Source organism: Gobius niger (assembly GCF_951799975.1).
Source record: "Gobius niger genome assembly, chromosome: 3".
Classification (NCBI taxonomy): Eukaryota; Metazoa; Chordata; class Actinopteri; order Gobiiformes; family Gobiidae; genus Gobius; species Gobius niger.
In genome coordinates, this window is record NC_136854.1 from 4233838 (window position 1) to 4246515 (window position 12678).

Here is a 12678-nt window from a genome sequence, read left to right on the forward strand (position 1 = left end):
TCACAGAATGAACGGGATAAGAGCTCTCCTGCTGCGCGGATACTCCGGGAACTTCTCCAGGTAAAATCTGAAATCACACGGAACCACAGGCGTCAGATCTGAGGCGTTCAGGCGACCGTCGGTGTCTGGGTGGTACCTGTGGTGCCCGAGGGCGCGGGGCCCGATGGAGCAGGCGGTGAAGAAGGCGAAGCTGAAGGCGGGAAGAGTCCACACGGCCACCGCGAAACCAAACCACTCCACGATCTCAGCCAGGAAGTTCGCTCCGGAGACCAGCTCGAACAGGCCGCCTGCAGAGAGGAGACAGGTCCACTACAGCGCCCTCTGTGGACAGCAGGGGGCGCTGCAGGAGGCCGCCTGCAGAGAGGAGACAGGTCCACTACAGCGCCCTCTGTGGACAGCAGGGGGCGCCCTCTGTGGACAGCAGGGGGCGCTGTAGGAGGCCGCCTGCAGAGAGGAGACAGGTCCACTACAGCGCCCTCTGTGGACAGCAGGGGGCGCTGTAGGAGGCCGCCTGCAGAGAGGAGACAGGTCCACTACAGCGCCCTCTGTGGACAGCAGGGGGCGCTGTAGGAGGCCGCCTGCAGAGAGGAGACAGATCCACTACAGCGCCCTCTGTGGACAGCAGGGGGTATTTTCACCATGTAAAATGGCGGCATCTCATATTTATGTCAGTGATCGACATATTATTTTTCTCTGATTTTCTAAACTGTCAACTCAAAAGGGGGTCAGCATAATTTTCAAGTCTTTAACTGGTCGAGGATCAACTAAATGTGGTGGAAAAAATCTCCCAGTGAAAACAGTATTTTTCCAAAAATAAATATAGTAAAAAACTCCAAATTATTATGCAACTCATCGTTTCAATACATTTTAAAGCTCGGAATTAGCTGAAAATGGTCATTTGTTGAATTTGTAGCATTAGGAGGTCATATTTACTGAAATCAAAAGCTATTTCAATCAAAAAAATCTAAACAGGTGAAGTTATATTTAACATAGGACCTTCTTTCTTAAATCCATTCTTAAATCCATTAAACTTGTGAGTTTTTGGACAGTTTCTGCTTGGATTTGTTTGCAGGATGTTAGAATAGCCTCCCAGAACTGTGTTTGGATGAAAACTGCCTCCCACCCTCATAGATGTTTTGCTTGAGGCTCCAAAGGTTCTCAATAGGGTTGAGGTCAGGGGAGGAGGGGGTCCACATCATGAGTTTCTGCAGGTTTATGCACAACTGCAGACTCTGGAGGGTCCTACACCTACTCCAGAGGCACCAGCAGCTTCAGATACCTGTCTGCTGCTTTGTAGCATCTGTTCTTTTCATCTGATGTATTTGTCTGGCAGAAACCGTCCTCATTGTGCCTTTATCTGCACAAACCCGTGTGTGTCTGAATCATCCACAAATCTCTGATCAGTATGATGATTATGCTTAATCTTTCATGAAATGTCAAAGTTTTTCATACCTAGACCAAAAAAGTGAGAAAACATTGGCAAAAAAGTGATGAAAAATTGATGAAAAAGTGGCAAAAATGTCACAAGAAATGGACAAAAAATAACATTAAATATGCCAAAAAAATTACAAAAATTTGATACAAAATTTGACAAAAAAATGACAAAAAAGTGGCAAAAATGTCACAAGAAATTGACAAAAAAAATGATAAAAAATGTGACAAAAAAGTGACGAAAAATTTATGAAAAAGTGGCAAAAATGTCACAAGAAATTGACAAAAAAATATACAAAAAAAATGACTAAAAAGTGAAAAAACTGTGACAAAAAAATTACAAAAATGACAAAATAAAAATGATGGAAAAAAAATCTGATGTGAGGAAAAAGATCCTCTCGGTTCAGGCGGGAGTTAAGAGGTTAATAATGTGGAACGTCCTTTTTCAGTCATTTTTCCCTTAACTGGGCTTAACCTAACCCTTTTCCCTTTTTCTTTTACCTTTTTGACACTGAAATACAATTAGCATAATCATTTGGACCGCGGTGTAGTCGAGGTAGTCGCTCATTCTGTTGGTCATTAGTTTCTCCTCGCTGCAGGTCACGTGACGACCCAAACAGGATCTGCTCATGAGGAGGTTGGGGCCGAGGGGGAGGTTGTTGCGAGGGCGACATTCGGACACAGTGGAGGACAAGGCTTTGTTCAGGAGTTGCTCTGACTCAGACTGAGGCCATTGTCCTGGAGTCAAACTGAAGAGAAATACCTCTAACCCCAGTCACACACTGCTCAGGCTCAGCTACAAGTATCTCACTTGTTCCACTCAATGTAGAATAAAAAGTTTAGGTGTTAGGTTATGTGTCCTGCGGCGTCTGACTGAGGCCTTGTCCACATGTACAGGGTGTTTCACAAACTAACATATTTTCCCACCAAACCACAGATGTCTGTCCCTAAAAACAAAGGTTTCTCAAACCTCCGGTCAAAGTGCAGCTTTAAGAATACTCCGGTTTACATAAATAACCAGAGTTTTTAAACCTGCTTTGACTCACAGCTGTGTTTACCTCAGAAACAACAGGACGTGTTGGTTTAAAGAGGGGGTATTCTGCTTTTTTCAGTCACATAGCACCAGTCTATATCTCACTACACTGATGACCAAACCTTCTGTTGGTCTGTAAATGCAGTAAATTAGAATAACTGCCTTGTATAAAATGTCTCTCTCAAAATGGCTGTAGTGAATGTCTTGAAATAGGCCTCTGTCTCTTTAAGAACCTCTGAGCCTTTCCGACACGCCCCCTCCACACTCTGTCTGTGGCATCAGTGGGGAGGGGCTTCTGCTGAGGAGCAGTGGTTGGTTACTCGGCTGGTGACGAAAGCTCGGAGGCGTCTCCAGGAGGTGGGGGCGTTCCTAGGAGGACTCAGGCAAACCTATCCCTAAAATGGCCGCCATCAGAGTTTTTTCAGATTACTCAAAAATCCACGCCGCAGCAGGAGAACTTTGAGATGAAGTCGTTCCTCCAGATCCTCCAGGAGGAAACGGTGAGATGAAGAGTTTACTGCCTCATTGGAAAATGGTCGAGAATTTTCAGACCCTCCAGGATTTCACGCAACTTTTCCAATAATCCGCTATTTCCTTCACAACTTTTCCTTAACTCCGCAACTTATGCATAACTAAAGTGAGTTTCTGATCATTTAAAGGAATAGGCCACCGTTTTTGCATACCAAGATATGTTCTTACCTAGCCTTAGCCAAGTTAATATATCCCCGTCTGGTCTTTGTCCGTGCGCTCACACATACGCAGCCTCTCCCACATGTCACATAGCTCCAAAAAAGCTCACGATAGAAGCTACCAAGCTCTTCCACGTGTTCCCTATTTAAATAAAGTTACGTGAAGTGTTTTCATGCGAAGTGTATTTACACAGAAATGTAGCATGTGGATTTTATAAGCAAATAAAAAGGGGGACTATATTGTGAGGCGTAATGATACGAGGAGCAAAACGTCCGCGCAGTAACTCCTAAAGACTTCCCCGCTCACTTCCGTCAATAGAAGCTGCGTGACTTGTACAGAGCCTTTTACAACAAGCAGAAAATATATTTTGGGAAAGTGCTCTCGCATTCCTACCTCATGGTGGAGCTCCTGAGTCCTGTGTCGTCGTCCGGGGTGAGTTGGAAATCTGTGAAACATTACTACACTATATACTTTCTGCTTGTTATCACAGCCCGGCACGATGCACGTAAAAGGCATTGTTCACAAGTCATCGACGCTTCTTCAACTGTTCTCTGCAGCTCTACAAGTCACGCAGCTTCTATTGACGGAAGTGAGCGGGGGAAGTCTTTAGGAGTTACTGCGCGGACGCTGTGCTCCTGTATCATTACGCCTCACAATATAGTACCCCTTTTTATCTGCTTATAAAATCGACATGCTACATTTCTGTGTAAATATACTTCGCATGAAAACACTTCACGTAACTTTATTTAAATAGGGAACACGTGGAAGAGCTTGGTAGCTTCTATCGTGAGCTTTTTCGGAGCTATGTGACATGTGGGAGAGGCTGCGTATGTGCTCCGTTTGCCTGGCAGAGCGCACGGACAAAGACCAGACGGGGATATATTAACTTGGCTAAGGCTAGGTAAGAACATATCTTGGTATGTAAAAACGGTGGCCTATTCCTTTAAAGATATTTTACTTGTTTTTTCACGTATTTGCCTCCAACTCAGACTGAAGGACTTACATCTGCTCCGCCTCCTCTCACTCGCCTGGGCCTGAAGCTCCGCCTCCTCTCACTCGCCTGGGCCTGAAGCTCCGCCTCCTCTCACTCGCCTGGGCCTGAAGCTCCACCTCCTCTCACTCGCCTGCTTTATTCTCCACCTGTTTTGTTGCTATTGTTGACACTTTTTGACACACATGGCTTCAGTGGAGCTCAGGGAGTACCCACCTCGGGGGATCCTGTAGGCCGTCTCTCCTGGTCTCCGCAGGTTCCTCAGGATGTGGTCACTGTGAATGTTCATGACCATCCCAAACGCAAACAGGCCCAGACCTGAGGAGAGCGACTGAACTCAGAGACCAACACAATATTCAGGAGGTGATGGAGCTGGTGTTGTGATAATGATGGAGCTGGTGTTGTGGAGGTGATGAAGCTGGTGTTGTGGAGGTGATGGAGCTGGTGTGGTGGTGTTGTGGTGGTAGTACCTGCCGTGGTCCTCACGCTGTCCACCCAGTCCCAGTCCAGGCCTGGGGGCGAGCAGTGCAGGAGGGCGTGGCTCTGCAGGAGGCCGTTCCCGAGGCAGAACACGGCGGCGAACACCACCAGTAACACGGGCATGGGGCGCCCGCGCATAAAGAAGGGGTACACCAGCGACCTGGGGGAACAGGAGCAGCTTTAGAGGGAGAGAAACCTCACCCCCCTCCTTAATCGAGCACATTTTCTCCAGTTCGGGTTTACCCAAATCTAAAAGCTTCTCCACTGGAGGTCAGTTTAACGCCTCATTTCAAAGACCTACAAAACTGATCCAAGATTTGTTTTCTCGCAGCGTCGTCATTTATTTTTTATGCTTTTTGGCACATTTATGTTGCATTTTTCCAATTTTTTGTTTGTTTGTTTATTTATTTATTTGACAGGGATATGTGTGAACCAGTGTTAATTTTGACATCATATTTTAATTTAGTCTTTTGACTAAAATGTAATTTAATTTTAGTCGAGATTTAGTCGAAAAAATCTTTTCAATTTTAGTCTAGTTTTAGTGAGAAACTTTACATTTAGTTTTAGTCCAATTTTAGTCGACAAAAATATCACTTTGACTAAAATTAAGACTAAATATTTTAGTCGACGAAATTAACACTGGTGTGAACAATAAACCTGCACCACTCTTTGCTTTTCAGCGCGCTCCAGTGTTAATGTCGTCGACTAAAATATGTATTATTTTTATACGGCTCTTCACAACGTAAGTAGAAGCTCCGTTGATTTGAATGGGATTTCCCAACGTTCTACCGGTCATTTTATTTTATTTTATTTTATTTTATTTATTTATTTATTTCAGTCATGTTAGTTACATGACATGTTCATTATTTTCTGATAAAGGACCTCTGAAAAAAATAATGACGCTGCCAATGGCAACGGAGTTCGTGCTTTCATATCACTCCGCGCGTACGTAGTAGCGACACTATCTGTCCCGTCACTGAGAGAGAAGTCGGGGAATCGCTCGTGAAGTTAGCGTGAGTCTGACTTTCAACTTACCCAGAGATTCACCAACATTCCTCCAACTGCGCCTTCAACTAAGTAGCTAGGCTAGCTACTAGCCTTGCTGCTTCTAGCCTAGCCAAACGTTGCAGAGCAACGCGCAAACTTTTTGTCGCGGAAGTCATTAAATAAACCTTTCGACCTTTATAAAAGTGTGCGAAGTTTATTTTGTGTGTGTTCAGTTGGCAAATGGCCGTATAATAAGCGGGATAATGTATAGAACGCTGGTCATTATCGGGAAAATAAGCACCGACAGGGCGAAAAAAGTCCGGTTCGCCCTGAAGGTGTTTATTTTCCCGATAATGACCAGCGTTCTATACATTATCCCTACTTAATCTTAGTCAAAGTTATATTTTTGACGACTAAAATTGGACTAAAACTAAATTAAAAGTTTCTCATGAGATTAAAACTATGACAAAATGTCCAGATATTTTAGTCGACTAAAATAAGACTAAATAAAAATGAAAAGGAGAGACTAAAATCATCCAAACTTGTATTGAGCGTCTGAAAGAGCCTCATATGTAAGTTCACTGCCAAAGGATCAGCTCTGAGCTTTGTTCATGTGGAGCAGCTCCATGAAGCAGAGGAACAAGATAAAATATGATTATAATGAATATTATCAATGCAAAGTCGACTAAATTCGTCTTAAATTTAGTCGACTAAATTTACTTGCAATTTTAGTCGACTAAAACTAGACTAAAATTGAAAGAGGGGGTATTATGCTTTTTTCAGTCACATAGCACCAGTCTATATCTCACTACAATGATGACCAAACCTTCTGTTGGTCTGTAAATGCAGTAAATTAGAATAACTGCCTTGTATAAAATGTCTCTCTCAGAATGGCTGTGAATGTCTTGAAATAGGCCTCTGTCTCTTTAAGAACCTCTGAGCCTTTCAGACACGCCCCCTCCACACGCTGTCTGTGGCATCAGTGGGGAGGGGGTTCTGCTGAGGAGCAGTGGTTGGTTACTCGGCTGGTGACGAAAGCTCGGAGGCGTCTCCAGGAGGTGGGGGCGTTCCTAGGAGGACTCAGGCAAACCTATCCCTAAAATGGAGGCCATCAGAGTTATTACAGATTACTCAAAAATACGTGAATGTGCCAAGGCAACACTTCCGGCATGTTTTTAATGAGGGAGTGACATAATAACATGATGGAAAGCTTGAAAAAGTCCATTTTGCATAATACCCCCCCTTTAAAAAGATTTTTCCGACTAAATCTCGCCTAAAATTACATTATATTTTAGTCAAAAGACTAAGACTAAAACTAAATCAGGCGGGGGTTACGAGGTGAAGTGGATTCAGGTTGTGTGATTGTCCAATAGACTTGAGGTGTTTAGTGAAAAAACTGTCACAAAGATAAAAACTTTAACCTGTTTTTTTCTGTTAGTTAGATTTTAGTTGCAGGAAATATAGACGAACTGAACATTTTAATCCTCATCGGCCTGACCCGGGACTCGGGCCGGTTTGCAGACCTGTTTGGAGACCTGTTGTGCACACAGTTGACAAAGGACCTCTGTGCGAGAGAAACGTCTGTCTCAGAGTCTGGTCACGAAGCCTCCGCCCTGGGAGTAAACAAGTCTGAACCTGCAGAGCGTTCGACTCATCCTGTACAAACTGTTCCAGACCAGGGCAGCTTGTACAGTACGACACTGAAACACCATAAGGCAAGGCAAGTTTATGTGTAGAGCACAATTCATACACAAGGCAATTCAAAGTGCTTCACAGCTGCATAAATACAAGAAAGCAAATAGAATCAATAAAAACATCAACATAGAATTAATCAATAACAGTAAAAGGCAAGATAAAATACTTTCAGTCATATTCACGGGCAAAAAGAACTGTTTTCAGCCTGGATTTGAACATTGTCAGAGTTGTTTTAAAGTCTGTTCTCTGAGTGACAGGAAGCCAGTGCAGAGACCGGAGCACTGGACTAATATGGTCGTATTTCCTGGTTCTTGTCAGGACTCGAGCAGCAGCGTTCTGGATGTACATAAGAACTCTATTAACTATGATGACGGTCAAAAGCTGAATGTCGGACTTGGTTTACTTTACATCGTCTCTGTAAAAGCTGGATCTGTCCACATGAAACAAAAACTGTCCCAAAGTCCTGCGTCTTCTCTCTCAGCAGATGAACTACACTGCGTTCCAAATTATTATACAAATGCCATTCAGCCATTTTGTTCCTCTTTATCCGGGGCCGGGTCGCAGGGGCAGCAGTCTGATCCACACACACCTCCTCCAGATGTTCTATTTGCGATCTTGTCCTTTCGGTCATTACCCAAATCTCATGACCATAGGTGAGGGCGGGGTCGACTCAGCTCCCTCTTCACCACGACAGACCGATACAGCGACCGCATCACTGCTGACGCCGCACCGATCCGTCTATCGATCTCACGCTCCATCCGTCCCTCACTGAGAACAAGACCCCGAGATACTTGAACTCCTCCACTTGAGGTAAGGACTCCCCACCGACCTGAAGAGGGGAAGCCACCTTTTTCCGGTGGAGAACCATGGCCTCAGATTTGGAGGTGCTGATCCTCATCCCGGCCGCTACACACTCGGCTGCAAACCGCCCCAGAGCAGCTGAAGGTCCTGGTTTGATGAAGCCAACAGAACAACCTCAGGATCTCAGGCTGAGGCTCCCAAACCGGACGCCCTCCGGCCCCTGGCTGCGCCTAGAAATTCTGTCCATAAAGGTGATGAACAGAACCGGTGACAAAGGGCAGCCCTGAGGAGACCAACACGCACCGGGAACAGGTCTGACTTACTGCCGGCAATGCGAACCAAGCTCCTGCTGCGTCATACAGGGAACAGACAGCCCTTAGCAGAGGGCCCCGGACCCCATACTCCCGGAGCACCCCCCACAGGGCACCACGAGGGCCCCGGACCCCATACTCCCGGAGCACCCCCCACAGGGCACCACGAGGGACACGGTCGAACGCTTTCTCCAGATCCACAAAACACATGTGACTGAACCCCCGAGCACCCGATGATGGGCATTCACCTTATTCCGCCCTGCCCACTTTTACCTCTTTTTGCCACTGATCGGCACTTCCGTTGTGTTGACTCTTCTGGTAGAGCGAATAGGAGTGAAAGGGGGGGCACAATTCATGGCGGCGCCCATGCGAACTTCCGGAATAAGGTGATTAGAGCTGGTTCAGTGTGCTGCCACCTCGACGAAAACCGCATTGTTCCTCCTGGATCCAAGGTTGGACTATCAGCCGGATCCTCCTCTCCAGCACCTGGAGTAGACCTTAGGGAGGCTGAGGAGTGTGATACCGACGCTCCGGTCCCCCTTCTTAAAGAGAGGGACCACCACCCCGGTCTGCCAATCCAGGGGCACTGTCCCCGACCGCCACGCGATGTTGCAGAGACTTGTCAGCCAAGACAGTCCTACAACATCCAGAGACTTAAGGTAGGGCGAATCTCATCCACCCCCGGAGTCACCGAGGAGCTTTCGAACCTCCTCGGTGACTTCAGGCTGGGTGAAGTCCCTGGTCTCTGCTTCCTCATCGGAAGACGAGACGGTGGGATTGAGGAGGTGCTCGAAGTTGTCCTTCCACCGACCAACAACATCCCCGATCGAGGTCGGCAGCCCCCCACTCGCACCGTAAACAGTGTTGGTGAGGCACTGATAGTCCTCCTCAAGGCTTCTCCTGGAGAAAATAAAATAAAAAACTCTTCTTGAATCTAGAGTCTACATGCAGGACTAACTCAGATAATAATCTTTGTCCCATGGATTCTGCTCCAGAAACTCTTCGAGTGGAATGATACTAACAGTTGTGTTGTGACGGACATATATGTGGATAAAGCCAAAGCAAACACTGGATACAAGTCGTCTCAAAGATAAGGCATTTGTTGGTTTAGCTACAAATTATAACCAGCTTCAGAGAGAGAGAGGAAGTGAAGTCCAGACCTCTAGCCCTGTGAGGCAACTTCTGTTTGGGCAATACAAAACCTTTGATGGTTTGTGTTTGGTACTTTATCTGTGCATAATGACTATGGTGATGACCATTGTCTATCAGCTGATCTCGCACTGATATGGTCTTCATGTTCTGTGTGTTAGCAAATAATGAGTCAGAAACTTCAATCCGGACATATGACTTATCTTTCCCAACATATTTAGTCAAACAATGCTTGTAAATGATGACATAATAGAGATTATCATGTGAACTCTTTGTCAGTCTCTCGGGTACTGGTATAGTGCAGATTCTCAACACTGTCCATGAGTTTGATTTGGTCGTGGAAAATACATTTTCCTCCTTTCACCTTGATCTGATCCAGGACTCGGTGTGGAGACACAGAGGGACAAAGTCTGTCACACTGCAAAAAGTAATTAACTAGATCAGCATAAACATCTCAATTTGAGCATAATAATCAAAATTTTAGTTGTTTTGACTAGTTAAGAAGTTCTTGGGCATTTGTTCTAGATTATTTCACTTGTTCTGTGATGTTTCTGACTCGTTTCGATACATTTCGTCCTTATTTCTGTTCCTTTTGGACATGAAGGAGCAGCGACTCTACTCCGAGCTCCCCTCGGGTAACTGAGCTCCTCACCCGATCTCGGAGGGTGCGCCCAGCCACCCTGCGAAGGAAACTCATTTCGGCCGCTTGTATTCGCGATCAAACAATAAAATTACAAAAACACAAAATAAAACATAAAAAAGGTGACACAACACAGCAACAATGTGAGGAAAAAGGTCAGTTTGTGGGTCTTAGCTTTCAAATGAGGTGCTACACAGGCCTATAGCCAAAGAGGACAGAAGGCGTTCGGTTTAGGCGGGTGGTAAGAGGTTAATGCAGAGAAATGAAGACTGTCAAACTGAAGAGGAGCTGAACACGTGACGCTGAGCACGAAGCGCAGACACGTTAATCTGACGGAGAATTCTCGTTGAAGTTCATGAAGTTTAATAATGACTAAAGTTACTCCCACGCGCCCCACGTGCGTCTCACCTGTGGAGGTAGTGCAGCGTGAACGTGCACAGCAGCAGCCTCCTGCCGTGCGCGCTCCCGTCTGTGGTGCACGCCATGAACGCGGGCACGAGGTAGGCGGGCAGCTCCTGCAGAAACCAGCCCCAGCGCGCGGGCACGGACCACGCGCCCGTACCCTCCGCGTAACGTCCGTAGCGCGTTGGCCCGCGCACGCACTGGTGAAACAGAAAGAGCGCGCCCCCGATCAGCAGGAGCGCGCTCAGCCCGTGCACGGCGCCGTGGTCACACTCCATCATCATCATCACCATCAGTGGCTCGAGCGGCGACTGAGGCCGGCGCGAGGACAGCGCGGCTTCAGGAGCGCGAGGCGGAGTCAGAGAAATGACAACATTCACGTGACATTTGACCTTTTGGAAGAGTTTAAACGTCACTGCGCCTTTTAGAGGAAACCAGTAAAGACTCATCACATTCTTCCTCCTCAGCGGCTCATGACGGGACTCATTAACCTCTTAACCCCCGCCTGAACCGAGCACATTTTCTCCTGTTCGGCTTTACCCCAATCCAAAAGCTTAACTGAGACGAAAACAAGGATGAAGATGTGACAAAAAAGTGAGAAAAAAATAACAAAAAATGACACAAAATTTGACAAAAAATGACAAAAAAAAAGATTTAAAAACTAACAAAAAAGTTACAAAATTAGTTGAAATTGTATGAAAAAATGAAAAAAAGGGGGGAAAAATGTGACAAAAACTCAACCAAAAAGTGACAAAAATTCAAGAATAAAAAAAAAATGTGACAAAAAATGACAAAAAAAAGACAAAAAATGATTAAAAAATCATTTAAAAAATAACAAAAAAGTTACAAAATTAGTTGAAAAATGTATGAAAAAGGAAAAAAAATGACAAAAAATGACAGAAATTGACAAAAATTTGAACAAAAAGATGATGAAAGTGGCAAAAATGTGATAAAAAATTGACATTTTTTTTTTAAATCTGATGACGTGAGGAAAAAGATCCATTTCGATGAGTTTTGTAGGTCTTAGCTTTCAAATGAGGCGTTACACTGGCCTATAGGCTGCCAGCTTTTAGATTTGGGTAAAGCTGAACTACAGAAAATGCGCTCGGTTAAGAAGTTAAAGTTTAAAAATATGAATCAAAATGAATCACAGTTTACTTTCACGACACTTTTTCAGTTTCCTTTTTCCTGAGACTCAATGAAAACATTTGAATCGAGTCCTGCACTAAAAACAACACATTTAACGCTTTTATTCAGGTGTTTCGTGATGATTCAGGGCTTACGGGCGAACAGGCGCGGCTCTGTGGCTCCCCCTGGCGGCCCCTCGTGCTCATCAGAGGAGAGAAGCCTTTATTGATCTCACAATGGAGACATTCACTTAATCAGATCACTCAGGTCGAGCAAAAACAGACAGGAAATGTGCAAACAGGGAAATAGTAGAAAAAAGAGGAATCGTGTGTACAATAAGTAAAGCACAAATCTTAGGGGGCGGAGCCATAACAATAAGGGAAAAAGAATAAATACAAATAGAATAAAAGTTAGAACAGATTATGAAGTAGAATATCGAGGTGTTGAGGTGGTGCGCTGATACAGAGATTATTGCACATAGTTTTGCACAGGGGTTATTGCACATGTTACTTCACAGTCTGACCGCAGTGGGGATGAAGGACCTGCTCCTTCTCGCACTGAGGGTGTCTCAGTCTTCCACTGAAAGAGCTGCTCAGCTCCTCTACAGTCCCGTGCAGTGAGTGGGAGGTGAGCTTGGCTAATACCCTCCTGTCCCCCAGGGGGCGGCCCAGGACGGAGCTGGCCCTCCTGTTCTTGTCCCGCTCTGTGCTGCCCGGGCCCCAACACACGGCAGCGTAGTGGAGAGCAGAGGCTCCATAGAGGCATAAACAGTCCTGAGCAGAGGCCTGGTCACTCTGAAGGACCTCAGTCTCCTCTGAAGGACCTCAGTCTCCTCAGAAGGACCTCAGTCTCCTCAGAAGGACCTCAGTCTCCTCTGAAGGACCTCAGTCTCCTCAGAAGGACCTCAGTCTCCTCTGAAGGACCTCAGTCTCCTCTGAAG

At 45.6% G+C, this 12678-nt stretch overlaps 1 protein-coding gene across 1 annotated transcript; it reads right to left on the minus strand.

The window, feature by feature from the left end:
* On the minus strand, window positions 1-11070 carry LOC306961386 (3-oxo-5-alpha-steroid 4-dehydrogenase 2-like; the record flags this gene model as incomplete). Its single annotated transcript, XM_079554109.1, has 5 exons — window positions 10617-11070; window positions 4616-4785; window positions 4362-4463; window positions 137-287; window positions 1-67 (listed from the first exon to the last, which is right to left on the minus strand). The coding sequence occupies exons 1-5, from the start codon at window positions 11057-11059 to the stop codon at window positions 1-3; spliced, it is 933 nt and encodes a 310-aa protein (XP_079410235.1). The 5' UTR covers window positions 11060-11070.
* Between the last annotated feature and the right edge of the window lie 1608 nt (window positions 11071-12678).